We start from the raw sequence: 26652 nt of genomic DNA on the forward strand, positions 1-26652 counted from the left end.
GACACAGTTGGGGGGTCGCTTGACATTCTAACTTTAAACCGAGGATTTTAAAAGTGTTTGGTGTAGGTTAAAGCAGTGCACCGGTAGGCTACATGTTTGACATCCACCACACAACTTTCACTGAATCACAACAACTGTGGATCGTCGTTGATCGTCAGCATCCAGTGTTTTGATTTTTTTTCTTAAACTTTATTAAACCACGATACAAAGTAACATAACAATTAAAAAAAATCAGAAGGTGGGTTAGAAAACAAATGTGTTTGCTGATTAAGTTATTCACACCATCATAAAGCACCTGTTCTTCTCATTAAAAAAGAAAAAGAAAAAAGATTTTATTACTTTAATTTTATCAAAGCGGAAGTTTGACCGGACTTCTTAGTGTGTGGCTCCTGTCACTTTAAGCCGGTACGGAAGTAGTCGCTGCATTGATGCAACACTCGGCGGTCAGAAGGTCAGCCTGCTTCTCCGGAGCTCCTCACACAGCACACCAAAACCGGTTGTTTTGACCGGTTATTAACGGTTAACATTTACAGCTCGCCTCTTTGACTCCTGACATAGCGCTACTACTTTACTTGAGTAAGTAAGCTTCCCGTTTTTACATTTCTTCACGCTCCGTTCACCGCAGTCTTCCCCGATGTCTGTGTCAAAATGCACCCGGCTGAGTGGAGCTCTGGTGAAGCAGCTACTGGACTCTGTGGACAGCATCCTGTTCGACTGCGACGGCGTCATCTGGCGGGGTGACCAGGCCATTCCCGGAGCGCCTCAAGTCATAAACCTTCTCAAGGAAAAGGGCAAGAGGGTGTTTTTCGTCACTAACAACAGCACCAAGTCCAGGAAAATGTACGCCGATAAAATGACCGCACTCGGCTTCGACGTGACGGAAGATGAAGTGTTCGGGACCGCGTACTGCTGCGCTATGTACCTGAAAACTGTCTGCGAGCTGGAGGGCAAAGTGTACCTGATAGGAAGCAACGCGATGAGGCAGGAGCTGGAGGCGGTGGGGATTCAGCAGACCGGGGTGGGACCCGACCACATCTGCGGAAAGCCGATTGACTGGGCCAACGTGACCTTGGACCCCGAAGTGAAGGCGGTGGTGGTCGGTTTCGATGAGCATTTCAGTTACATGAAATTGAACCGAGCCATGCAGTATCTGACCCAGCAGGGCTGTCTGTTTGTGGGGACCAACAGGGACACCAGGCTGCCCCTGGAAGGAGGCAAGGCCGTCGCAGGTAAACAGTTACTCTGCACTTTGTTCCATTTAACGCATTTTTAAAACCTTTTATTTGCTTTTATTTAGGTCAGAAAATCCACAGAACTGTTTTCAGGGTGATGTCAGCACAAGGGATTTATTGTTCAGCCTTGTTTAACCCTAAACAGATGTTAGAACACCTGAATAGAGGCAGTGCAGAGGCTTTTAAGTGTATTGGCAACAATTTATTTTCAATCTTTGACTTTCCTGTTAATCTTAACAGACCTGTTCTGTTGGATTAAAGAGTAAACGGTCACCTCACCTACTGACTGTCACTCTTGACCCTCAGGTACCGGCTGTTTGCTTCAGGCCGTTGAGACGGCAGCCCAGCGTGAGGCCCAGACTGTTGGGAAGCCCAACCACTTCATGTTCGACTGTGTGGCCTCCCAGTTTGGTGTGAAAGCCGACCGTTGCCTGATGGTCGGCGACCGTCTGGACACTGACATCTTGCTGGGCTCCAACTGCGGCCTGAAGACCCTTCTAACCCTCACGGGGGTCAGCACTGTGGCAGATGCCGAAGCCCATCAGAAAAGTGGCTGCCCAGAGAGGCAGGGGATGGTGCCGGATTACTACGTGGAGAGCATCGCGGACCTCCTTCCAGCTCTGCAGGGATGAGACTGAGAAACCTGCACAACACTCAGGATCCAGTGTTTTTTGTTTTGTTTTTTTCTTTTAAAAAGGGAATTTTTTTTGTTTTGTGTTGTTTTCTGCTGCTTCAGCACTGTAACAGCACTTACCTGCTTGGACAGGAGACTAAAGCTATATATATCTATATTTTATTTTATCTGCTAAACCTAATTTTAATATGTTTTAAGTGATTATTAACAGCGTGAGAACAATAATCCTCAGTATTTTTTTCAATGTATTTAAGCGTTGAGTTACGCTGCAAAAATGAGTGTGTTCCTTTCTTTTTAAAAAAAAAGATGTCAGTGAACTATAAAGGCCCTCACCAGATATGCAGTGTAACCTCTTGAGCAACTACAAGTCAAACTTGGGAAGAGAGGTGAGCACACATGAAGTGTCAACAGTTTAGTAATAAGGTTTACATCATTGTTCCAACGGGCAAAATCAGACTGAAAGGCGCTGAACTTGAGCTTTGTTTGTTCTGTATTCTAAGACCTCAACACAATGTTCCGATATCTGCATTTAGATTCATGGGATTGTGCAAGAGTAATATTTGGATCCGTCATGTTATTTATTACTTCATAAAACAATCACATTAACATTTTAAAAAAATGTTTGACTTTCCTTAAGGGTAAGTATCATATACAAAAAACACATGTTAAACTCAAAAATAAACTATTTTTACATGATCTACCATACCCTCTGCCTGGTTCATGTTTCTTGTTTTTCAACACATTCACTGATTTCCTGATTATTACTTTTAAAATTGTTGAAACTTCTTATTTTTGGGTGGTTTTTAATTTTCATATAGAAGATGCTACAGCAAAATTCATCAGCTTGATAGACTATTGACCAGGACATGTCCTTCAGTGTTCATAGTAAACACGAATTGTTTTCATGCATTTGCACAACATCTCTAAAATGCATGCACAGGGACTAGAAAGAGAGCGTATTTCTCCTATCACTGGCTCCAAGTTAGATCCAGAATCTAATCTAAAATCCTTCTCCACACATACAAGGTCTTGAATAATCAGGCCTTATCTTTTGTTGAAGACTTCATAATACTGTATCACCCCAGTAGAGCACTTCACTCAGACTGGTAGCCTACTTGTGGCTATTTAGAGATAGAATAGGAGGCAGAGCCTCCAACTTCCCGTTTGGGTTCGGGAGATAGGCACCCACTCTGCTTTTAAGATTAGACTTAAAACCTCCCTTTTTGATAAAGCTTATAGTTGGGGCTGGATAAGGTGACCCTGAACCCTCCTTTAATTATGCTGCAGTGGTCTAGGCTGCTGGGGGCTCCCATGATGCACTGAGCGTTTCTTTTTTACTCACAATGTGTTTATAAATCACTCTTTATTTCACCATTAGTTATTATTAATCTCTGGCTCTCTTTTGCAGTGTGTCAAACTCACAGTGTGTCAACAAAGAACACGTTTTACATGCTGTTTTTAATCTAGGCCTGAACATCAAGTCCATTTATTCTGGCCACTTGTGTGTTCTTTTTTATTCACTTACGATTTGAATCCTGTTACTGGTTAACATATAAATACAGAAAAATATGTTTTATCATCTTTCTGCACATAGGTTTTCTGTTGTTTTTAACACTGATAATGCCTTTCCCCTTCCCTGGACAGCCATGTAAATTCAAATGTGCATTCTTTTAATGATCACTGTTTTAAATAAGGTAGCTCCTTTTAAAACCAGAAATGCCCCCTCTGCTAAATCCTTACCCTGGATGAGTAACAGTATTAATAATTGATAGCATTCAACAGTGGAACGTTTAGACCAGGTAGGCGGTGCGGTAGATGCCTTGATTATTATAATTTACTGTCTTGGCTGACAGTTGGTGTCATTAGTCACAACCTCTGTTCAGTGAGGGTTGTGCACAGCTGATATAGATAGACTCCTTTACTCCTGAACCTAACTCCTGTGGATGCTGTTAATACCTTTGAAAAGAAACTCAAGAACCACCTGTGATGGCATGCCTTTAGTTAGTTGTATCTGTTTGTAGCATTTTAGTTGTTGTATCTTATTCTGTAAATCACTTTGTGACCTTGCTTCCTGTAAAGCTCTATATAAACAAACCTTACATACTTACTTCCTCGTTGCTTTAGGTTTAGAGCTTCTCTCAAAGTCCTCAGTCACCTTGAGCTGTCATCGGCTGGATGCAGCACCAGCGGCAGCATATCACCCCTCACCTGACGAGAGAGGCTTCCCAGCCCGTGCCTGCCTTACCTCTTTGTCCATTGTTTGGACTGTTGGGGAGAAGCCAGTTCCTCTCGTGTAAGTGTATGTTGGAGCAAGGGGGAAAAGGAGTGGGGGGACAGGGGCAATAAAGAGATGGATCATGTTAAAGAGGCGTATTAAGCCACATTAGAGAAGACATAAAAAAAAATGAAGGTAATTTCTGGAAGGCAAAACTTGGAAATTGAGTTTGGCGAGGTTAGGAAGTTTTGGGTGAAGCGTGACTTTTTTTCCCCGGTTTTTGGGGGGAGGGAATCTGTGAGACCTGAGGATGGGATGAGGGGAGGGGGAGGTGTGAGGTTTGTGAGGACAAAGAAAAGAGAAGCCGCTCAGGTGTGCCGAGTCTCAGTCCAGTGCTGGTCATGACCACAGCTCCATGCCGGTAGCTACGAGAAGGGAGCAGACCGAGTGAGGAGCCGCCAAGGGACACAGCGATGGTGAGGTGCTGGAAGCGTTCAGAAAACTGCCTGGAGGAAGAAGAGTGCACGGTAAGCGCGCTACAGACAAGATGGAAGATTTGAAATAGCTGGGATATGTTGGTTACTTACAGACCCCACTTTTGTTGTATTACAAGTTTACAAGTTTATTGCTGGGTGGGTTCCTGTTCTGCCACAGCCTGGGATTTAAATACCCCAAATAACCATCCAATAGGTTTTTTTAAAGCCTGATGCTGGTTCATGTGTTCTCAGGATGGGGGCCCTGAGGAGTCCCCTTTGTTCCACTTCCCGCACAAGGCATTCTGGGTCAGCCTCTCAGCCTGCCTGCTCCTGGCCATCCTCGCCCTGGGTTTGACGGGGCACTTCGGGAGGTCTCAGCCTCACACTCAGGTATGACACACACCTTCCCTTATCATGCCCTGGTTTACATTTTCCAACTTCTGATTTACAAATCTCTGTTTTTTCAGCCTTTGCAGACTGTGAGGTTCACTGTTTCAGATCAGACTGGCGCGCTTATCAACCAGTCAGCAGTTGTTGACCAGCAGAATGACTTGGTGACCTTCTCTGTGACCTCGTCGCTGAATCAGACGTCCACTGTGCTCTTTGATATAAAACATGTACGTCCAGATGACTTGAATTACTCTGAATAATTAGAAAAAAGGGGGAACATCTGCGAGTTATGATGGGTAAATGTGTTTCTGTGTTTCAGAGTCTGATCTGCTACAAGCCCGTCAGCCAGGAGAGCTGCTTCCTGAGAAAGATGGAGCAGTCAGACTACAAGAATGTGAACTCCGTCCTCCACGAGTCGGCACGCAAGGTAGCGGGCAGGGGATATGTTATATAATATGGTCTTCCCCACTGCATTACTGCATTACGAGAGACATCAAAGTGCACCAGGCATATTAAGAAAAAGTTGCCCTTTTAGCTCTGCCAGGTGTTTCTAAGGTAGCAGCCGCACTAATGTGTGAACTGGCATTTCAGTGCACTGCACCACTGAGCCAGGACTTGGTGGTTTTGCATGACTTTGTTGGGTACGCTGCACAAAGAGAGAGGTGAAGCGTACAGGGCCTTGAAGAGCCTCATAGTCTGTCTCTGTTACTCCGATGGCTGAATTCCTCAGCACATCTGATCCCTTCAGCCCCCTCGGCGTGCCCGAGGATATTCTTACAGGAGGTTACGGCAGCGAGCCCGAGCCCTGGCCTGGGCACAATGGCCGCTCTGTGTGAGGGCTTTTCAACTTTTAAGGCGCTTCTTTTTGGATTAAAATACAGGTTGATGCATTAAAGGGCCAGCGTGTATCTGCTTGTTGACAAATGCCTGGATCTTGAACACTGACATCCAGTCTTTAAAAAGTTTTCATCTGTGTCATTATCTGATTCTTAATTATGAATTGACAATATGATCAGGTGAATGGTGCTGGCCCTGGCTGAATGGAGACCTTGAGATGAGTTGTGGGACCTTGGAGGTAAACTGAGAGGGACTTCTTATCATCTTTTTACACAATACCCAAGTTCCTCGTCTCAGAAGCTGCTTTTCTGTGATCCTGTCTCATGGTGTCACATATCTCATACAGGCTCTGTGTATTCAAACGTAGCTGCTGTAGCCATTTAATCTATGATATTGGGGCTAGCAGACGTGGCTGGTTTGTGCTGAGGCACAATGGTCTTATTGGTTCTTTTTAACAGAAAAGGAAAACTGGTTGCTGTGTGAGCTACTCGAGCACAACAGGACTTTAAGCGGTTTGTTATCAGAGCCAATCAGAGTTGTAAGAGGCGCAATTACGCACAGTGTTTGGGGTGAATGCGAGCACAAATTCAAAGTTGGCCTCATCAGTGCAGATATCAGGCTAATAGGAGCTCAAGTTTCCATCTTTTTTTCTCGCTTTTTCTCCTTTATGAGTTTAATATGATTCCTCACAGTAATTAAAATACTTTCCGCTGAAAATAAGAACTCTTTGTTGTGGATATTGATACTGCGGTGCTGTCCTCGGCAGAGCCAGTTCCAGCTGTCTGGGAATGAGACGCAGAGGCAGATGGAGTTCCTGGGAGTCCTGGCAGCCAGTCAGGTGAATGTGTCCTCGCTGGAGGAGCCTCTCCAGGCCCTGTGTCAGGACAGGTCGGTCCACTGGACCAGGAGGACCGAGGGTGAGGGGACTGCTTTGGCTCAAACGTCAAACGTTAAAAAAAAAAAAGCTTTACAATTATTCTGATAAGGTTTAGAAAAAAAAGTTAAACTAGTGAAAAAACAAAGCTGATATATTTTGAATTTTACCTGTTGTCAACAAATCCTCATGTTTTCACTGTGTGACATCTTTTTGCATTATTAGAGGTGGGATATCAATAGTATCAGTATCAATACATCCAAATATCAGTAGTATCGATACCAGCTTTAGTATCGGTACTGGATTGATACTTTGTTTCTATCCTATCCTCTATCCTCTCAGTATGTAGCTCACTGAATTGTGGTGAGAAAAGTATTTTTTGGGGATATGAAAGAATATACCTCAAACATGCACCATGAAAAATGTCTGAACCGGTTTGTGTTGACTGTCACACACATCAACAACAGAAGGTGACCTAAAGTGCTTTAGGAACAGGTACATTTCAAAATACATGACCACGCTCTGGATTTTTGATGAAATGTGTCTTTATTTGGAACATAGGCTTTAAAAACTGGTTTCACAAGAGCTTCAGATTCGGCTTAAAAAGCTATTTCTGATGCTGTTTGACAAAGCTGCACCAAAGAGCACCGCGGAGTCTTTTACTCTGATGATGATCCCCTTAAATATTCAGAAAACAGTGGAATTTTCTATAACCACCCCAGAACTGTTCCCTACTAGTTCCATAGACTCATTTATGAATCGACTCTTTTTTCCAGACACCTGAGTCACAAATTGGGAGAACAGAACAGAAATTATGCTGAAGTTTTCACACAAGGGCTCATTTGTCAGGGTCACCGGAGCCTGCGCGCAGAGAGGTTTTTCAATTAGCCCTGCGGCCGCTCCGCAACGCAGCAGCGTGTCAGGCTGAAACCTGATTCGTGGCCTAATGTGACCTTTCCACGGGGTGAAAGTCTTTTTATGTACTTTACTGTGTGCTCCCTCAACAGCATGTACGTGAGCCCATTCTGAACACCAAACTAAATCTGGCTGCTTTTAAACCATGAATGATTCATGCAAATGACTGCATTTCTAAATGATTTGTTTTCAAGTAACACTTGAATCTAAATTTGTATTTTTTAATGAGTCACATGACCTCTCATTTTCTCAGGCCCAGGCAAACAGAGGTTGGTCTACTTCTGCATCGACATCTGCTTCCCCAGCAACATCTGCGTGTCCGTGTGCTTCTACTACCTTCCAGAGTGACTCTGCATTCTCTCTCGATCCTCCCGGCAAAAGATCAGGAAAACAAAGTTGTCTTTTTTTTTTTTTTTTGGTTCCCTCTTCAAGAACAAAAGCGAGCTTTGACTGTTTCCTTTGTGCCATACAGCCACCAGTAAACCATTTTCTTCCTTCCGAGAAAGAAGTGAGCTGGAGACGGGCTGTCACAGTTATCGCCAAATCCCCATCATCACTCTCTTCATGTATAATACCCTCTCTGGTGGCACGCTTCAGAGATTAAAGAAGAAAGAACCCCCGCTCCCCCTTTTTTGTTGTAAATGCCTCTAACTGTATGTCCTGTAACGGACTGCTGTGTGTAACCGTTCCTGTTACAACGTGACTGTTTTGTTCTGAGAATAAAAGACACAACCTGTTGGGTATAAAGACATTTCTGTACACCATTTATTCAGCAGTCCTCCGCCACATGACGAAGAACAGAACAGCTATTCAAATAAATCATACATAGCATATGTAAGGGATTAAACAAGTCTGCTGCACACACAAAGCACCTGCGATTAATGTGGTCTTTTTTACAATAAATACAGCGCTCTGTAAATACAGAGTTTTGCAATTTGAATTAAAAAAACCCAAACTATTATGTCTGCCTCGTCATTGACAGATTTCTTTCTGTACGTCTGTGGAAACAAAATAGGTCCATTAAAACAGATTTTAGCTTTACAGATTTTTATTTTGGCTGTGTCGCTCGGCATAAATGCCAGAGATGTGCCCGCTTCCCCGAGTCGATTGTTGTACTGGCGCTGACATACGCGACATGAGTGGCATCCTCATAAGAGTCTTTAGTTCCTGTCTGACAACCTATTATCTCTTCCTTCTGCTTCCTCCTCCTTCTCAGCCGAGCACGCTGTCATTAAAGGCCAGACACACCACGGCCTTCTGGTGGCCGCTGTATTCCCTTTTGATCTCACCAGTTTCCACGCACCACAGGCGAGCCAGGTTGTCTGAGGAGGCTGTGGAGTGAGTGAAAAAGTAGAATTAAAACAAAGCAATGTCTAACCTTACATGAAAGTGTCTAAAAGTTAAAAAAAAAATCATAATCTGAGAACAAACTTACAGCCATGTTTAAACCATTTTAAACCCCTTTTACATAATTCCAGATGTAATGGCAGGGCAGGGGTTAGTATGACAAATGAGGACAAAAATCAGAAAATGAGATGTCCTTTTTATCTTACAAACAGCCACATTTCAAATCTGCAGCCCTCAGATAGATTGCAATGTTTTACTTTAACAACTCTTATTCAGTTTAGAGATCCGGTGTTGCTGTGTGCTGCTGTACGGACCTGTAACAATATACTGCGAGTCTCCGGAGAAGGCGCAGTCCCACATCCAGCCTCTGGATGTTTCTCCCGGATTATTGCTCTTGATGCTGAGCTCCGTCATCAGTGAGAAATTGGACGTCCTCCAGATCTTACACGTCTGGTCTGCCGAGCAGGTGGCCAGCAGCCTGGAAGCAACGACGAATGCAAAATGTCAAGTTGTATTTTCGGTGGGGAAATGAGGGGTAAATGGGAGAAAAAGGTTCACTCACGTGGAATCGGGGCTGAACTTGCAGCGGAGGGAATAGCGTTTGTGTGCAGGGATCTTGGTCTTGGGAATGAGCTGAGTCACTTCATCCCCGATGCCTCCAGCGAGGTTCCACACATAACAGTTTCCCTGTAAAAGAGAGCCGGGGGACGGATGGACAAGGTTTTCATTAATATAACATGCTATAAAAGAGTGAATGTATTATCCTGCGCCACATGTGCTGCAGATTCTTTTAGGCAACTGACCGAGCTGTTGACTGCTGCCATGTAACTCGCATCTGGGTCAATGTGAACTGAATTGATTGAGACCTCCGGCTCTGGAATCAGCTGCTCATTATGGTCTGTCTTCAGATCCCAGATATGGATCACTCCACTCTGGTCTCCAACTATCAACTCTGCCTAAGAAAACATAATGAAATCTTCGGCATTAAGTGCAAATGGGCCAGATAGTAACCAAGAGCACAGCCTCACCTGATTCATCTGTGTGTACTGAGTGTCTCACCTGGTTAGGATGCAAGCACACGCAGTTGATTGGAGCGTTTACTTGGAAGATCCTCTGACACTGCAGATTTCTTGACCTACAAGGTAGAGCAGGGATCAGAGTTTAGTTTGCTGATCATTAAATAAACAAAGACCAGTGAGCTTGTCCTTCAGTACCTCAGATCCCATATGCGAGCCATGCAGTCCTCTCCTCCTGTGTACATCCAGCGTCCATCTTCGTGGAAGCCCACAGATGTGATGTTCTTGCTAACTCCATCGTAATTGATGACCGGGTTGGGGTTGTTGGAGTTCAAGTCGTACATGCGGATATGCTGATAACCTTGAAAGCACAATGCAAACATTACTATGAAGCAAAGTAACATTAAGGTGAGAAATGAGAAAAAGGATTGTGGGGAAAATTGTAACCAACCTGCAGCTGCAATCATACTTCTGTCAGGTGTGACCTCGAGGGAATTTACTTGCTGAGAGTAAATGTTAAGGAAGTGGACAATGTAGGTTGCTGCAATAATATTTTACAGCTCATCAAATTTAAAGGTCAGGGTACTGTCAGGTGAACAGATGACATCAGAACGGAGTCTCTGTGGACTATGATGTTCACAGACAAGGTTGTGATCTGTAGTTAAAGCAAGTGGAAGAGTGTCTGGAGAGAGGAAGAATGAAAGTCAGCAGAAGCAAGACAGAATACATGTGTGAATGAGAGAGAGACAGCCATAACAGTGAAGGTAGCTGAGTTTAGATACCTGAAGTCAACCAACTAAAGTAAAAGACAGTCCACAAGAGAGATGACAAAGAGTGAGCAGGCAGGCTGGAGGATGTGGGGATGAGTGTCAGAAGGATAGCAGCAAGAGTGAAAGTGAAGGTTTATAAGATGGTAGTGAGACCTGCTATGATGTGTGGTTTAGTGATGGTGACACTGACAAAAAGACATGAGACAGAGCTGGATGTGGCAGAAATGAAGATTTCAAGATTCATTCGGAGTAAAGACAGCAGTTTGGAGACAGGTTAGAGGCAAGGCTGAAATGGTTTGGACATATGCAGAAGAGAGACAGTGTAAATGAGACCTGTGTAGTGTGAATATGGAGCTGCCAGGCAGGAGGAAAACAGGAAGACCACAGAAGAGATTCTTGGACATGCAGAGGGTTGGTGTGACAAAAGAGGAGGCCAGGGACAATGTGAGATGAAGGCAATTAACCCACTGTGGCAAACCCTAAAGGGTTTATAGAAGATCTATAAACAAATATAAAACACAGAACTAAAACAAAAGCACTTTATGCGTTCACGTGGATTTTTGTGAGAAGCTATAGATAACATCTGATTAACTTTGAACTTAAAACCTGAGATTTATAAATGGTCATAACCTATAATTATTCAAACATGACAGTACACATTCTGCGTAAGCCTCCATATATCAGGGTAAGGATACTGAGTCCTGGTGCTGGACCGTCCTGGTGCAGATCCCGCTGTGGGCCTGCCAGAAGCGGACAGTGTGGTCGTATCCAGCCGTGGCCAGAATGACCGGGTCGCTACCCACCGTCCCCTGATTCACATTCATGACGAACTCCTGGCGGATACTGCAGGGAAATTCAATTTGCAACAATTAAAGTAAAATACAAAACACAGCTAAAGCACAAAAAATGGTTAAACTGTTAACGTATCATAAGCTAACCTTAGCAAAAGAGGCTAGCCAAACTTATAGGCTGTGCAATAAACAATAAACGCTTCTAGTATGAAACCATTAGATCCCTTAACTGTAACAACACAGCAATACTACCGTTTTAAAAGGACAAATTTCTTTAGTTCCCTTTGTTGTTGTTAGTGTTGAAGTCAGCCAAGAAGTACGTCTCTTTAACTCGTCCCTTAGAAACATAATAGTGTTTCAAGAGTTCCGGTTTAATCACTAGCTCAGTATTGCCCTCTGCTGGTGTGTCCACGAGGAATAGACATGCTGCAATTAAATACAATGATTTTCAAAGAAGTGTACACCAATAATTCATAATATTAATTAAGACTAAGCGGATCTCATTATGTAATGTTGCAACATCTTTTAATTTCAGCTTTATCATCATCGTCTGGAAAGTTGCTCGTGTCAATATGGTGACATCTCAGTCCTAATACTCGGTACTAAAGTAAAAGAAAGTAAATAATAGAAAGTTGAAAAATGCCATTGAGTCAATAGGATTTAAGATGATCGCTTCTATCACTGTATCCTGTGTTATTCTAAGTACTACTAAACTTTTCGGACATTTCAAATGGCAAGGGTTGAATAGAAACAAAGCTGGATGTATAGAAACGTGCCAATATGCCACGATTGTTGCTTAACTAGTAAGGTTTTTTTCGGTATATAAAAAATTACACTCCAACCTCGTGACATCATCCTCTGTCTGTACAACCAGTTTCTAGAACCGCTCAGAAAAACCTCACAAATACTGTACTCTGTACCACAATCAACAATAGCTGCAACAGGTATTAACTACACATCTAGTATCAACTTGACAGTTATGAAAGACTCATTATTAACAATGTAAAAACAAAAATGAAACAAAAACTATTGCAAAATGATATAAAACTAAAGACATTATAAATCAAAAATCGTCATGGTATATTGTCCCCTCATAGTTTCATAAATGATCTACCGTCTGGAATGCATTGATGTACAAAATATAAAATTATTAAGATTGAATTAAGATTGATCATTATCTAAAAATAAAAAAACAAACAACAACATAAAAACTCAGGTGATTAAAAAAAATAAACATGAGGCACAATCAACATGCTTACTATTTGTTTTTGTCCTAGTTTAGTATTTATTCCTAATTTTGCGTCAATTTTTGGTGTTTCTTTGGGGCAGATCTGGTTAGAAAAGTGTTGCCAGTTAAGCAACATTTTGTACAAAAAGTTTAGGTGCTGTAAGCTTAAGCTTCAGTCTCCACCTTTTCAGCCAGTACTTTAATGATTAAAATATTAGCTTCAACACACCCGCTATCAATAGTTTCTTGGGCCCACATTAAAATATTATAGGATACATTTTAAGAATAAAAAAACTTAAAGGGATGAAATTACTGTTTAATAAAACAGTTCTTGCTCTTCATTGTCATCATCCGGTTTCAGAATGGTTGCTGTTGGTTACAGCTTCACGTCAGAGTTTGGCTCATTTACCTTTGATTGGCCGAAGTCAAGGTGAAGAGGAGAATTCACAATCAGAAACCTGTGAGTCTGTTTGGGGGAGAAATGTAACTTAAGTGTTTTTGAAAATGTAAAAATGAACATTTTCAGAGTTAAGTGTAATAAAGTGGTTTTAATTTTGTTTAAAAATAAATTGTAGTACCATAATTAGGGTACAGAAATGTCCCCAAAGCATTATTGGATTTTCTTTTGATTGATTGATTAATTGATTGATTGAGCTAAATTAGGAAAGGGTTTTCCAAGTTTTACTATTGTATGTTTACTGCTGAACCTGAGGGTAACATGTTTGCAAACTGTTAAATGTTTGTCTCCAGTGCCTATAGTTATTATTTAAAAGAGGCTAGTTAGTTAGCTAGCTAATGCTATACGCAACTCTTTTATCCAAAACCAGTTAGCTAATCCAACCAAATTTGCATAAGCAGAAAACAAATTGAGAGTTTATGATTGTGTGTCGCCTATTCATGTCTATGACAGTGTCATACTAACAGCCCCATCATGTAGCCTCCAATGACTGTAGCTTTAGGCTAATGCGAAGTCACTAAAATGTTAGCATGTCGTCTAAATAAGGTACACTTAAGGTTAATGTGTTGAGTCACTGCTCTTCCGGACATACAACTTAAAACAGTCAAAAGTTGTCAATTCATTTCAGTGAGAACTACAATCATTTTTTTTTTTTTTACATTTATATGACAGCTTTCCTAACTCATTGGTTCTGACATGTTGCTAACACTCAGCTATCATTACCCAGGTTGATGCTTTACACTTATTTTACATTTCACAGTAACTGGTACAGGTGTCATGCCAAACATTAATCCTATGATTTTATGTGTGCGCGATTATTAGTTTTATTATTATTTGTCTAATATTTTTGTTATATTTCCAATTATTAATATAATTAATTAATTCTCCATCTAACACACTGTAAGCACTGTAATAGATTTTCACTGATTAACGTGTTTTGAAAGGATCCTTGCAAATGGCTGTGCGCTATTTCATCTACTCTGTATTCTACATTATAATCAATACAGATCCTTTTGGCCACTGGATTTCTGCTGCACCCTCGGCATTTTTTATAACTTTCTTCAAAGAGATTTCAAGACATTTGTAATGTCAATGGAAGTTTTTACCTGGATGATATATAAAAGTCACTTTGACAGAAACTGATTGCAGATATGTTTGAGAGCAACAGTTTCTGAAATACTCAGACCAGCTTCTCTGGGGTCAACAATTAGCCACATTCAAAATCACTTAAATCCCCTTTGTTCTCTATTATGATAATCAGTTTAAATTTCCACTGTTATTCTTGACCATGCTTGCATTAATAAATCCACTGAGTTGCTGCCATGTGATTGTCTGATTAAGTATTTGACTTAAGGAGCAGTCAAACAGGTGTAATGAAATGTATCCAAACATTTAACAGAAATCCATATAAAGCCAACTCTATTAGTGTGGGACTACTTAACTTTATTATGCAAGAAAACACCTCGCCATGCTCTTCATACTCTGAAAAATTATGCAGGAAGTTGTTTCTCCAAATAGATCTGTATATCATGGTTTTCTTTACCCCTTTTTCCTGACCTCTCTCAGATGCGGTTCTGGTTTCATTATGCATGAAATCCATGAGAGATGTAGAGGCGTCGTTGTAGAGGAGCAGCTTCCCTTCCCAGAGGTGGCGCCTGTGTGCTTCAGACTAAAGCAGACGAGTAGACCCCGCAAATGGTTCCTCAAAATAGTCTCTGGCCCATATCCTTTCTGTACTGAATGAAGTAAGAATGTCATTAACTCAATTTCAAACCTTTTTATTTATTTTTATGGGTTTTTTTCTCTTGTATACCACTCAATATGTCCACGTAAAATACTTTTAGTATGAAAGCTTCATCTGTTGTTGATGAATTTTTTTGAATGTGTTTAGACCTTAACCTCTTCTTCTTCTACATGGTTGGATTATTTGTCCATACTGGTGGTCCTGCTCAGCTGCGTGAATGACGGCATGTACCAGCCTTGTGTAGAGGTGGAAGAGGAGAGCTTCACCCGAGAGGTTGTTATAATGAGCTGAGCGTCAGAAGAAGAGACTAGCAGACTAGAAGTGTTTACTAGAGACCTGCTTATGTTTTACTCCAATGCTTATCACTGTGCAGAAGAAATTATGCATCTTCATCTTCATCATCTTTGGTTGGCTGTTCTAGTTCTGTAGAAAAAAATGTAAATTTTGGGAATCGTGAATATTTTGCTAATATTTCTACGGCTGAACTTCAAATCATAGCAATTTAGATGAAGATGGCACAACAGGTCCAACAGAAAGTGTACAAATGTACAACACGTGAACTGTCCCTTTAAAGACTAATGATAAGCTGTAGTTTATAACACACTTCGTAAACTCTCTCATTTGTTAGTACCATAATGTGCTTGCGGAATCTTGATTCTTGGCTTCATGATGTCCTCGTTGAAAAATCCTGAAGTGCTTTGTCAAGGACAGGTTTTAAGTTTAAAATGTGAGTTTTTGTACCATATATGATACTAACAGTGCTAGTCCTACACTTAATATTTCAATTCTGCAGCTGCTTTTTAAATGTTCTTCTTTAAAAACTGACAGGATTACTGACATCATTTAAAAGATTTGTTGGTTTGTCTTATTTGTGGCCAAAAACAGATTTAACACAGAAAGAGAGAATTTTGAATGACATACATGTATTTCATTTCCACATATTTCTGTTGAATGACTTTAATTAAAATGGTTATCTCTTTTTTCTTAACCTGACATAAGTCGGCATTAACTGCGTCAGAACAGTCACTTAACAATATGTCATCTTAAAGAGGAGGTAACTTATTGCAATAAGTCAAATTAAACAGTAAAATCTTGTAGGAATGGATCAGAGCCCATAGCCTGACCCCAAGACCCCCTTAAAAGCTCAGATGCAGCATCTGGATATAGTATGTTATATCTGTGCTACTGCCGTTGTTACCAGTGATTGTATGTCAACAGTATGCCTTGTATGTTTTGATATTTGATATGACGTTGTTTTTCGTTCTCTGTATACAGATTTTGGGTTCTCTCGTCTTTCTTTACTTCATCATGGAAATGCTCATTAAGACAATAGCCCTGGGATTCATCGGCCATAAAGGAAGCTACCTGAGCAGCCACTGGAACAAGTTTGACCTTTTCATCATCTTTGCAGAGTTAGTATCCATGTGTCTATATCTACGTGTCTCTAGAATTTAGTTTCAGTTTAAAAACTTTTGCAGGGCAACTCCAAAAAGATGCAGTTTTACATTATTGGAAGGCACACTTATTTTGATGAATGAAAGAAAGTAAAGCTCTTCTTCTTGTTTGTGTCTGTAACTGCCCCCTCAGGCTAATGGATTATACGTTTAGATTCTTTAATCTCCACGTAGAAGCATCTCATGCCATCAAGCCAGTGAGACTAATCAGCCGAGTACCAAGTAAGTCGATATTTACAGAGTTTGGATAGAACAGAGGCCTGATGATTGTCATTATTTAGATTAGTATGGTTATTTTGAATGTACACTACATTGTTTAGACTGGAGGGCTAAACAAGGAGAGTTTTAAAAGGCAGGCGAGCATGTAGCATGGTCATCCAAGTTTGTGAATTTGATAACTCAAGTACAAAGTGATGTATGAGTTTCAGTACATCACCTATGATATCATAGATGTATTTACTAAAAATCTTGGACTAGTTCAAATCTCAGTGACCTTGACCTCAAGCTCAAGTTCTCTGAAAATCTTGTGATTGCGATAATTCGAGAATAAGGTGACGTAGGATTTTGTAGTTGAATCCATAGGTGTGTCTACTGGGAGGTTGAGGGGTAGCAGTGTTTTTTCTTTGTTAAAATCAGATTTAGTTTAAAATGTTGAAGCACTCCAGTTAAACAACAGTAACAAAGATTTTTGCTCCACAGGTTGTTTATTTGTAACTGAATACTGTGAATAAAGGTATTTGCTAATTTATATGTGATTATAAAGGGGAAAATTTAACATTTCATCACTGCATTGTAACCGTTGTGACAAATCTCCCTGAAGTATACAACGTCAATAAAGTATCTTTTAAATATTTCAGATTTCACAGTAAGTAATGTAAGTAATTAAATTCTGAGATGTTTTTCGTGGAATCTTTTCAAAACACAAACTGTAATAAGAAATGAGTGAAATTTGTCACTTTTGGATTTATTTCTTCAGGATGTTTGGTTGATTTTCTGTCCCTCTCCAGTAAAATGAAACCACCATAAGACCACAGAGAGCAAACTTACAATTTCAGGAGGGGATCAAATAATTATTTCCCCCAGTGTATGGATTCATTGTGTGGTCATAGTCCAGACTTACAAAACAAATTAAAGTTTTCAGAGAAAGTCGAACTATTATTCACGTAAGCTACCATTTTCTTGCTCATTCGTGTAGGTATGCGGATATTGGTGACAATACTCCTTGAAACGGCCCCCATGCTTGGTAATGTTCTCATCCTCTACGCGTTTGTCATCCACATCTTCGGAGTCATTGGAGTTCAGATGTGGGCGGGGAAGTTGCGCAACCGCTGCTTCCTGGGCGACGACATCCTGACGTATGTAAACTGCTTCATCTGCTCTTCTAAGACTTTCATGTTTTTTCTTTTCTCTATGGGCAGCACAAGCTTCTAACAAACTTTAACCAATTATTTAATCCAACTCTCTGCCTATAGCAAATAATGTCTGTAAGTATTAAATTTATCAAATGCCTTCCATCCATTTTCTACTACTCATCGGGGGCAGGGTCGTGGGTGCAACAACCTAAGCATAAAACCCAAACCTCCCACACCCCAGCTTATCCAGTGGAACACCATCTGACAGATGTAATCTCTCCAGTTTGTCTTGGGTCTATCCCGGGACCTCCTCCCAGTGGGGACTGCTTGGATCACCTCACCAAGGAGGCATTCCAGTCAGATGCCTGAACCATCTCATCTGGCTGCTTTCGATGTGGAGGACTAATGGCTCTACTAGTGAACTCCTCAATCTATCTTTAAGGAAGAAGCCACCCTTTGGAGAAGTCCCATACACTCAAAGTACCCCCACAGGATACTCAAAAGGACGCCGTCAAATGCCTCATTTAAAAACTGTGTTCTTTATTTACTGTGGTCATTTTTGTCTAATAGTAAGTGTAACAAATATGCAAAAAATGAACAAATCGGGAAGGGGCATACATTTTCATGGCATTGCAAAAACCCTACAATATTAGACAGAAAACCTCAACATCTGACATGAGCAAGTACCAGGTGACTGTGGGACAGAAAAAAAACATTCTTACAGAAAGAAACATCTGGCAGAGCCAGGCTCAGGGAGGGGTTGCCATATACAGCAGCTTCTCATACATACAACACTGAAATGATTGACTATATTTAAATGATTGTTTTACATAATATGTGCACATTGTTATCTGTTTCTATCTAGAATGTATAACGTGTCCCTGAGTCCATACTTTGTGCCCATCTTTGGTGGACGGTCCTCGTTCATCTGTTCACCTGACGACAAGGGTGGAGGACGCTTTTGCCGTGATGTGCCGCCCTACCAGGAGCATGGCAAAATCTGCACACTGGCAGCAGACGAGCCGATCCAAGCCGGCCAATGTGTAAACTGGAACATGTACTACAATGTATGCCGTGCTGGGGACCACAACCCTGACTTGGGAGTTATTAACTTTGATAACATCGTCTATGCCTGGATAACCATTTTCCAGGTAAGAAATTGTTGATATGCACAGAAAAACATCTGGATTATGTCGACCTCTGTATGGCAGTTCACTCAAAGATTCAAAATTCATAAAACAAATGCATTTTCTTTGGCATGTAGTGCAGTTTATCTGTTCATCTGCCTGCTGTTTTGCCATCTGTAATGTAGAGGGATAGTATTTATGTCTCTCTGTGTCTCCCTGCTCCCAGGTTGTGACACTTGAAGGATGGACCAATATCATGTATTATGTTATGGACTCTTATTCCTTCTGGAGTTTTGTGTTTTTCATACTTGTCACTATTGTAAGTACCCACACCTGTTAAATCATTTTTATTATGTATTCAATAACAAGTATTGACGTGCCCTTCTGGAAACCAAAACTACTAAATCAGAGGATGCTGAACTTTTTGTTTCTTATGTGTAGATTTCAACAACCCTTCATAGTTGGTTGTGCAATTTCCCCAGAAACTCTATAGCTAATTCTTCATCTCCTCAACTAGATTGGCTCCTTTATCATAATGAATGTGTGTGCAGTCATCATTGCAACCCAGTTCTCAGAGAACTTCGCAAGAGTCACAACAGAGCAGCATGCTGGTCCTCTGTCTTTTAAAAATCTCTTCAGGAAGTTTGTTTCCTGCCTGAAGATGATGACCACCAGGTAAGAAAAGTACTGTGGCTTTAAAATCTAGACTTTGTTGTGTTTGAGGTCAGATTTGTAGTTTACAGGGTGCTAAAGTATGTAAGACTGTGTCAGGAATGTAGTTTTAAAAGTATTAGTCATGTCAGGCTAGGTAAAAAAAAAAAAAGTTGAGCTTTCTTTACAAATGGAAGTAAAAAGAAGAAATATTTAAGAATAAGAATACAGAAAGTACTAGAAGAACATAGGCCACAGCTTAGGTCAATGAGGTCCTTTTGGTAGCTATGAACAGTTTTTCACGTGCTGTGTGTTTACATCATAACAGGGTGCAGCCCATCAAGAGCTCAACACATGTCAAACCCACACTGGTAAGACCAGTTTGCAACTGGGTGCAGTAACATCAGTCATAATAGCGTTAGCTGTTTGTGATTCGCCTAACCAACTGTCTCATCTTCCAGCATCAGGTCTGGATCCCTTTCAAGGAAAAGTTTAACATTCTCATCAACACTAAATTCTTTAATCGAATCATCATTATTGCTATTTTCATCACTATTGTTACCATGGCGATGGAGCACTACAACCAGGTGAGACATGTTTGCGATTATTTATCACATAAATTTGATCTCAGTGATATAAGAAGCTTGCGCTGTTAGATTAAGAGTAAGAAGAGATAAGAGGCGTCATTAAAAAAATCCATATTTACTTTTGCATCTAATGATGACTCTTCCCTTACGTTCATGCATTTAAATGATTCTTAGTTCTCTTGTCTGTGTGTGATTCTGTTTTCTTATTTATTTCCATTTTCTCCTCCTGCAGCCTCAGGAGTTGACGCGAGTATTAATTGTCAGTAACATAATTATTACCATTATATTTGTGGTGGAGATGATAATAAAGCTGATCGCCCTCTCGTGGATGTACTTTGCGGACCTTGACAACATCTTCGACTTTGTGGTTGTTCTCACCAGGTATAAACCTTTATCCTTTGACTTTGAAACTTTGCTTATTGTTTTATTGCGTCACATTCGCAAACATTTCTTTGTTTCTTTAGGGGTTTCTCAAGTTTAAATAAATGTAACTTTATTCTCGCTCTTCTTACTTTTGTCATTTTTATTTTTCTTATAAATATTTCTGAAGCCACATCCTAGTGTTTGTGTCATGTTAGATGTATTTCCAACAGGTCAGACTAATGATATCAGTATAATAAAGCATCATCTCAGCATACGGTTATTAGTCATTGTGGACAAAGTGGTCTGACAGAGCTGCACGTTAACGTGTTTGTTTGTGGTTTTCAGTTTATGGGAATTAGGCTCCAAAGCTGATGGCAAGCTGTCAGTTGTGCGAGCATTTCATGTGCTGCGCTTCGTGAGGGTGTTTCACTTCCTCCCGTACCTGAAGAGGCAACTGCTGGTCCTGAAGAGGACGATTAGAGAGGCATCCACTCTGTGCTGGTTAATGCTGTTTGTCATTTTCATTTTTAGGTATGTATCCACACACCAAGAGTCTCGGTGTACACATTTGTGAGCTCTAAGATGTTATATTCATAGACTGTATATAAACGATAGACGTTGTTTACTGGGCTGAAAAGTAAAGCCAATACCAAAGTTCCTTTAAATTACATTCTGCCTAACAGCCACCAGGGGGCGACTCCTCTAGCGTCAAGGTTTTTTGGACGTTTATGGGTCTGTGAGTGAGCCTACTCGCATCAGTAAATAATCTCCTGATATAGACATTATTTAAAATTCTTAATACATTTTGGTGCTAATTTGATAAATTATGAAAAGTAATGATGGAGAAAAATGATTTTAAAGCATTGATACTTTGCGCCTGCCAAGTGATTTACATATGAGCATGCAGTGTCCTTCACTCCACAGTCAGAGCTACTAGTTGCAATTTAAAAAAAACTTGATAAATAAATAAATATATTTAAGAATTTGCACAAGTTGAGGCTTCAAAATGACTGTTTGCTTCTTTAAATACAGTTCCTGATTTAGTTGTTATATTTTCTGTCACCCTTCAGATGCCATATTTACATACATGTGATTCTCACTGCAGCTTGCTGTTTGTTTGCAGCATTGTGGGCATGCACCTCTTTGGATGCAAATTCCACTTCAGGTCAATATATAATGAAACGGCTGATGATCGAAAAAACTTTGACAGCCTGCTGTGGTCCATGGTCACTGTGTTCCAGGTGAGGTTTTGACTTTGGGATGTGTGTTGTTTCATTGTCATGTGCACTCAATGGGCACTTTATTAGGAACATGTGTCACCATCAATAGAAACCTCCGGGATGTGGGGGATCATAAAGTGTCCAGTGAGTGTATGGCCGGAGTCTTTATGCATGGAAAATGATGTGCTATGTGTTAATAGATAATCTTTTATTATACTACATATTATCAAAGAACTTCTAAATATTCAAGAACATGGAAAACACAATGAAGATGAGGCTGTAGTGTAGGATGTGGGGGAATGTCATCAATGTCATTGATGTACAGCTGACAAATCTGCAGCAACTATGTGATAATAATGGATTGCATTTGTATAGCGCTTTTCTAGGCAACAAAAGCGCTTTACAGTTCTACTATTCATTCACTCTCACATTCACACACTGGTGCAGGCAAACCAGAGTTGTAGCCACAGCTGCCTTGGGGCAGACAGACAGAAGCGAGGCTGCCATATCGGCCCCACTGGCCATGTGATGCTCTCATGTCAATATGGACCAAAATCTCCAAGCTGTGTTCCAGCACCTTGTTGAATCTGTGCCACAAAGAATGAAAGTTTTGTTCATCTATCTAGATTCTGACTCAGGACGACTGGAACGTGGTGCTTTATAATGCCGTGGCTGCCACCTCCCCTTGGGCAGCTTTCTACTTTATTGCCATCATTGTGTTTGGAAAAAATGTTCTTCTTAATGTACTGGTGGGCATAGGGGTTGACAGCTTCCAGGCCAGGGTAAGAACTGTTTCAGTTTTCTTGAGTTTAATGTTAAGTTACGATAACATTAAAGGTGTGTGTGTGCACACACCGCTGCCGATCTCTGTTTCCTGATGTACCTTCTGACAGCCCAGTGAAAACATTCATCAAGACTCCTCTCGCTGTCCCAGCTTGGCATGTGAGGCCGAAAGCTCCCTTGAGGAGGTACTGAGAAGGCTTTTAATTGACTTTGCTATTTGCTGATTTATAAATCCAGCAACTGGCTGAAGGTGCCTTTGTTCAAACATTCACACTGCCACTCACACCTTTGCTCATGTTATTCCAGGGCCCCAGAACAATCACAGGAGAATATTCTGTTCCTGCCACTGAGCCCAGCAGATCCAGTGGGAGTGCCTCAGCCTCTGAGATTCCCTCCACACAGACAAAAAACAACAGTTTCACTGTAAGTATAAAAATGATTGTTTTTAAGGTCTAGGTTGGCTTTTTTTTCAGTATTTTATTTATGCTTTGGATAAAGAGGAGTGACCGATGTGTGACCGTTGACTCCTGCAGAGATTTTTGAATAGGATTCAGAAAGTGCTGCTGTGGTGCCAACAGCATAAAGACTGGTCATTGTACATGCTGTCTCCACAGAGCAGGTAAGTGATTCACACACAACAAGGGACACACACTTCATACTTAGTTTCATGAGATTTTTTACTCTGTACTTTATTACGTTTGACTGGACAGAGCTCCACTGACTTTTACGTTTTTACTAGCTGAGATTTCCTTAACACTGAAGCTCATTCAGGTCCACTAAACTAGTTAATAGTTACTCAGAACTTAGAAAGACTTTTCCTGTGCGGCTCTACACATCTATAATTTACTTGGATACAAATCAACAGTCATTTAAATTGTATTTAACCGCCGTCGCTCCTGTCCTATCTGTTGCTGGCATTAACGCTCTGGAGTCACTGAACACGGCAGCACATTCAGATCATTCGCACCTTAGCAGCAAGACGCTGAGTCTTTGTTTCAACTGGTGTTTGAACAAGTTTTAATCCTAACAGTGCAGCTATGTGAATGTTAATGGCAGTTTGATGCAAATAAGTCCTACACCATGAAAATAGATTGACGCTAATAAGATAACCATGCTTACAGTATGATGAAAGTGGCCTCAGAGGGCTAACAGCAGCATGTTTAGCTGGATAGACAAAGTCCTAATGACGGTACCTGAATAGTGTATTTACTGTCCATGCCCTGTTTGTTATGAACTGCACAGGTTCTCCCTGATTTCCTTGACCTTGTAAGACAAATCAATATTTTATAGAAAGTAAAGGTAAAAGTATAAAATTCTACACTTCTGAGGACCAACTGGATTCAAACATATACATATTTTACCTGTATATTCCATGAAAGGTGAATTTGTGCATACACATACCTAAATTTAAAATTAGTTATCTAAAATATTCAAATGGTTTTACAGAACAGTGAGAGGAATCCTCGGGACATTTCAAGCCTCATGTTTTTCTGACCTTAATTGTGTTTGTTTCGTTCTTAAACGACTGTAATGAAAGTGTCGGTGTTTGTTTTAGGTTGCGTAGATTTTGCCAGCGTTTGATGTCTCACAAGGTGTTTGACCATGTGATTCTCTTCTTCATTCTGCTGAACTGTGTCAGCATTGCTATGGAGAGGCCCAGCATAAACCCTAAAAGCATGGTGAGACCCACATCTGGAGCAGTTACAGATATACTCACTCAGAGAAGCACAAATATATAGACACATTTCAGATGTGGCATCTGTGTGGAGTTACATGCTGCCAAGCTGGGTGATGAACACTTCAAGCCTCTGTGCAGTCCTGTAAAAAAAACGTAAAAGGATTTAGCCTGTAGAGTCTGAGGTCTTTGAGTCTCGCACGGTCTGACTTTGGGGCGAACTTGCTCCAGAGAAGATTGTGGCATTGTGTTAACACTCACTCGAACTCCCCAGAACAGCAAACGGACAGTACTTTTGCTTCTATAGAGGTTCTCACACTTGCACGTAATGTGTGAAATGTATGTTTCTAAAAGAAAACACATGTAGGTTACAAGTGAATGTCGCTCTGCTCTAAAGGAACGCTTGATCCTGAATGCATCCTGTTCGGTTTTTACTGCCGTCTTCCTGATCGAGATGGTTATTAAGGTAAACACCAGATTTGCTTTTATTTATTTTTTTCAAAATAATGTTCTTCAGTTTTGATCAAACATTTTCAACCTCAGATTGTGAGTACTTTCAGCTGTGGGAATCAGGGATGTTTTGAATTTATACTGTTGATTTATTGCTTTAACACAAGGTTATAGCTCTTGGCTTGGTGATCGGGAAGGGCAGCTACTGCCGGTCATTCTGGAATCTCATGGACGGCTTTTTGGTGATTCTGTCCTTAACCAACTTTATTATCACTTTGGTCACTTCTGACAAAAAGAACATGCTCAGCATCCTCAAAGTTTTTCGGCTGCTAAGAACACTTCGCACGCTGAGGTACCGTGTGTACACACACGCTGTGTAAATAGATGTTTGTTGTCATATGCAGCACCTCATTTGAGATTTGTCTTACTTTTCTCTGTATATGTCTGTGTGTAGATGTGCTGGCGTTAATACATACATGTATGTTTGTGTGTCCCAGGATGATCAAGCAAACCCCAAAACTGAAGCTGGCTGTCAAAGCTCTTATTGCCTCTGCTAAACCCATTGGGAACATTGTCCTGATTTGCTGTGTCCTCTTCTTTTTCTTTGGGATCCTTGGGGTTCAGGTTAGGCCCCACCCCCTCCCAAACACACCACACACACACACACAGACTTTTTGAACACAATTATAGCATGACTCCTTGTTAGCTTTTAGCCAAACATTCACAGTTAACACCCAAGAGTGTGTACTCCTTTTGGCATCAACAGTGTAATAACCTGACATCACAATAACCCGTCTGCCTCTGTCTTTATTTCACACTCACGCTGTAGCTGTTCAAAGGAAAGTTCTTCTACTGTGAGGGTGAAAACACTTCAAACATCACCAATAAGGCCGAATGTCTCTCTGCTAATTATACGTGGGTTCGGAAGGAGTACAACTTTGACAACTTTCCTCAGGTACGGACTAGTTCCACATTGTTGTTAAGTACAAGTATAGAAACGATCAACAGCTCCATATTTAACACAACTTGTCCATTATGTCCACATTCCCCCCTCTACACATGTCCAAATCATCTCGGCCTTCCATCTCTACCTTTGTCTCTAAATCAAGTTTCATATTTAAGTCAACCTTCCCCTTCCCCCTCTCGTCCTACTTTGTCTTCGGCTAACAGTAGCATGGTTTCCACTGGCTCTGTTGCCCAACAGCACTGTAGCCACTGTTAACAGTTAACCCTCCCCTTTTATCTGAGGTTGGGATAGGTACAATGAGTACAGTGGCATGTGGCGCCCTCTGTGGCTGAGTTTAAAACATTTCATCTCAGAAGTAGGATTCAAACCCAGACCTCCAGAGGAGACTGTGACTTGTTAATATTAATGTTCTATTAATATTGGCACCCGGAAAATAAATGTATGTCAACTTAACAGCTGTTTCTGTGTTTCTTATTCAGGCTCTGATAGCCTTGTTTGTGATGTACTCTAAGGACGGCTGGATGAACATCATGTATGATGGACTGGATGCTGTGGGAGTAGATCAACAGGTAGTTTTGCTACCAGTACTTTAATGTATGTTTTGCATTGTTGCTAACACACATTATGAAGTAAAAGGATTGTGATTATATGGGATGATGTAACTAAGTTCATGGTTTGAATTTACTTTTTTTGTTTTTCAAGCAAGTTTCATGGGTTTGCTAACTGAGTTCTTAGGATCCAGGAAATAAATGAAGGTCTGAAGGACATAATAAAAAAAACATCAACAAATTCATGTAGAAGAAGTAAGGGTGCCCTTAGTTTTTCACATACTATTTTTACATTTTTGTTTAGTTTTTGTAAATTAATAGTAACACAGACTAATGCTTGATGTGCTGTTGTTCATCTGAGGATATATTTATGTCATTTTAAGACCTGGTGGTGTCATGATCTGACATCCACCAAGGTCTTCAAGGTCACCTCAATAATTTAAAGGTCAAAACACTGTAACTTAGAAACTACAGTTCCTAAGACTGTGGTGTTTGTTGTCAACATATAGAAAGTACCATACAAAAAATTAAAATATCATGTCACATGAC

The 26652-nt window shown here is 40.7% G+C and overlaps 4 protein-coding genes across 9 annotated transcripts in view; 3 read left to right on the forward strand and 1 right to left on the reverse strand.

Annotated features, from left to right (window-relative positions):
• The first annotated feature begins 634 nt into the window (after nt 1–634).
• LOC120728347 (phosphoglycolate phosphatase) lies at nt 635–2549 on the forward strand. Its single transcript, XM_040023175.1, has 2 exons — nt 635–1229; nt 1539–2549. Exons 1-2 carry the CDS (start codon nt 635–637, stop codon nt 1862–1864), a joined length of 921 nt encoding a protein of 306 aa, XP_039879109.1. The 3' UTR covers nt 1865–2549.
• A 149-nt stretch (nt 2550–2698) lies between these two features.
• Nucleotides 2699–8192, forward strand: bricd5 (BRICHOS domain containing 5). The gene is made up of 5 exons (XM_040023176.1): nt 2699–4947; nt 5025–5174; nt 5267–5377; nt 6551–6701; nt 7827–8192. Exons 1-5 carry the CDS (start codon nt 4798–4800, stop codon nt 7919–7921), a joined length of 657 nt encoding a protein of 218 aa, XP_039879110.1. The 5' UTR covers nt 2699–4797; the 3' UTR covers nt 7922–8192.
• A 122-nt stretch (nt 8193–8314) lies between these two features.
• mlst8 (MTOR associated protein, LST8 homolog (S. cerevisiae)) lies at nt 8315–11878 on the reverse strand. Of its 2 annotated transcripts, none has more exons than XM_040023173.1 (9): nt 11750–11878; nt 11402–11549; nt 10388–10439; nt 10135–10297; nt 9980–10055; nt 9724–9876; nt 9483–9607; nt 9235–9398; nt 8315–8904 (listed from the first exon to the last, which is right to left on the reverse strand). In XM_040023173.1, exons 2-9 carry the CDS (start codon nt 11528–11530, stop codon nt 8786–8788), a joined length of 981 nt encoding a protein of 326 aa, XP_039879107.1. In that variant the 5' UTR covers nt 11531–11549; nt 11750–11878; the 3' UTR covers nt 8315–8785. The 2 variants fall into 2 exon arrangements, with proteins under 2 accessions (XP_039879107.1, XP_039879108.1); XM_040023174.1 differs by having other exon boundaries at nt 11645–11762.
• Nucleotides 11879–12980: 1102 nt separating this feature from the next.
• Nucleotides 12981–26652, forward strand: part of LOC120728349 (voltage-dependent T-type calcium channel subunit alpha-1H-like) — an 18805-nt gene continuing 5133 nt past the window's right edge. For 2 of the 5 annotated variants that reach the window (XR_005694705.1, XR_005694706.1), the window contains exons 1-24: nt 12981–13185; nt 14749–14904; nt 15097–15199; nt 16202–16338; nt 16514–16602; nt 17576–17735; nt 18598–18883; nt 19086–19178; nt 19377–19534; nt 19839–19881; nt 19972–20097; nt 20330–20478; nt 20806–20991; nt 21584–21701; nt 22307–22462; nt 22574–22648; nt 22770–22886; nt 22997–23082; nt 24019–24142; nt 24536–24604; nt 24756–24940; nt 25086–25212; nt 25418–25543; nt 26035–26124. Coding sequence is in view for 3 of the 5 variants with exons in the window: in XM_040023177.1 (XP_039879111.1) it covers nt 14768–14904; nt 15097–15199; nt 16202–16338; nt 16514–16602; nt 17576–17735; nt 18598–18883; nt 19086–19178; nt 19377–19534; nt 19839–19881; nt 19972–20097; nt 20330–20478; nt 20806–20991; nt 21584–21701; nt 22307–22462; nt 22574–22648; nt 22770–22886; nt 22997–23082; nt 24019–24142; nt 24536–24604; nt 24756–24940; nt 25086–25212; nt 25418–25543; nt 26035–26124 (2940 nt within the window). In the remaining 2 variants the exon portion in view is untranslated. Of the gene's footprint in view, nt 13186–14748; nt 14928–15096; nt 15200–16201; nt 16339–16513; nt 16603–17575; nt 17736–18597; nt 18884–19085; nt 19179–19376; nt 19535–19838; nt 19882–19971; nt 20098–20329; nt 20479–20805; nt 20992–21583; nt 21702–22306; nt 22463–22573; nt 22649–22769; nt 22887–22996; nt 23083–24018; nt 24143–24535; nt 24605–24755; nt 24941–25085; nt 25213–25417; nt 25544–26034; nt 26125–26652 lie in introns of those variants that run through there. The other 3 variants (XM_040023177.1, XM_040023179.1, XM_040023180.1) reach the window with 2 other exon arrangements.

This window comes from Simochromis diagramma, unplaced genomic scaffold, assembly GCF_900408965.1.
Source record: "Simochromis diagramma unplaced genomic scaffold, fSimDia1.1 OVJJ01000208.1, whole genome shotgun sequence".
Classification (NCBI taxonomy): domain Eukaryota; kingdom Metazoa; phylum Chordata; class Actinopteri; order Cichliformes; family Cichlidae; genus Simochromis; species Simochromis diagramma.

What these genes read in the sequence shown, in the direction of transcription:
- LOC120728347 (XM_040023175.1), top strand. Translation starts at nt 635, where the DNA reads ATGTCTGTGTCAAAATGCACCCGGCTGAGTGGAGCTCTGGTGAAGCAG. An exon ending in AGGAGGCAAGGCCGTCGCAG is followed by an intron (nt 1,230 to 1,538) that starts GTAAACAGTTAC and finishes CTTGACCCTCAG; the next exon opens with GTACCGGCTGTTTGCTTCAG.
- bricd5 (XM_040023176.1), top strand. Translation starts at nt 4,798, where the DNA reads ATGTGTTCTCAGGATGGGGGCCCTGAGGAGTCCCCTTTGTTCCACTTC. An exon ending in GGTCTCAGCCTCACACTCAG is followed by an intron (nt 4,948 to 5,024) that starts GTATGACACACA and finishes CTGTTTTTTCAG; the next exon opens with CCTTTGCAGACTGTGAGGTT. An exon ending in CTGGACCAGGAGGACCGAGG is followed by an intron (nt 6,702 to 7,826) that starts GTGAGGGGACTG and finishes TCATTTTCTCAG; the next exon opens with GCCCAGGCAAACAGAGGTTG.
- mlst8 (XM_040023173.1), bottom strand. Translation starts at nt 11,530, where the DNA reads ATGAATGTGAATCAGGGGACGGTGGGTAGCGACCCGGTCATTCTGGCC. An exon ending in TGGCAGCAGTCAACAGCTCG is followed by an intron (nt 9,608 to 9,723) that starts GTCAGTTGCCTA and finishes TCTCTTTTACAG; the next exon opens with GGAAACTGTTATGTGTGGAA. An exon ending in CTCGCAGTATATTGTTACAG is followed by an intron (nt 8,905 to 9,234) that starts GTCCGTACAGCA and finishes CTCACTCCACAG; the next exon opens with CCTCCTCAGACAACCTGGCT.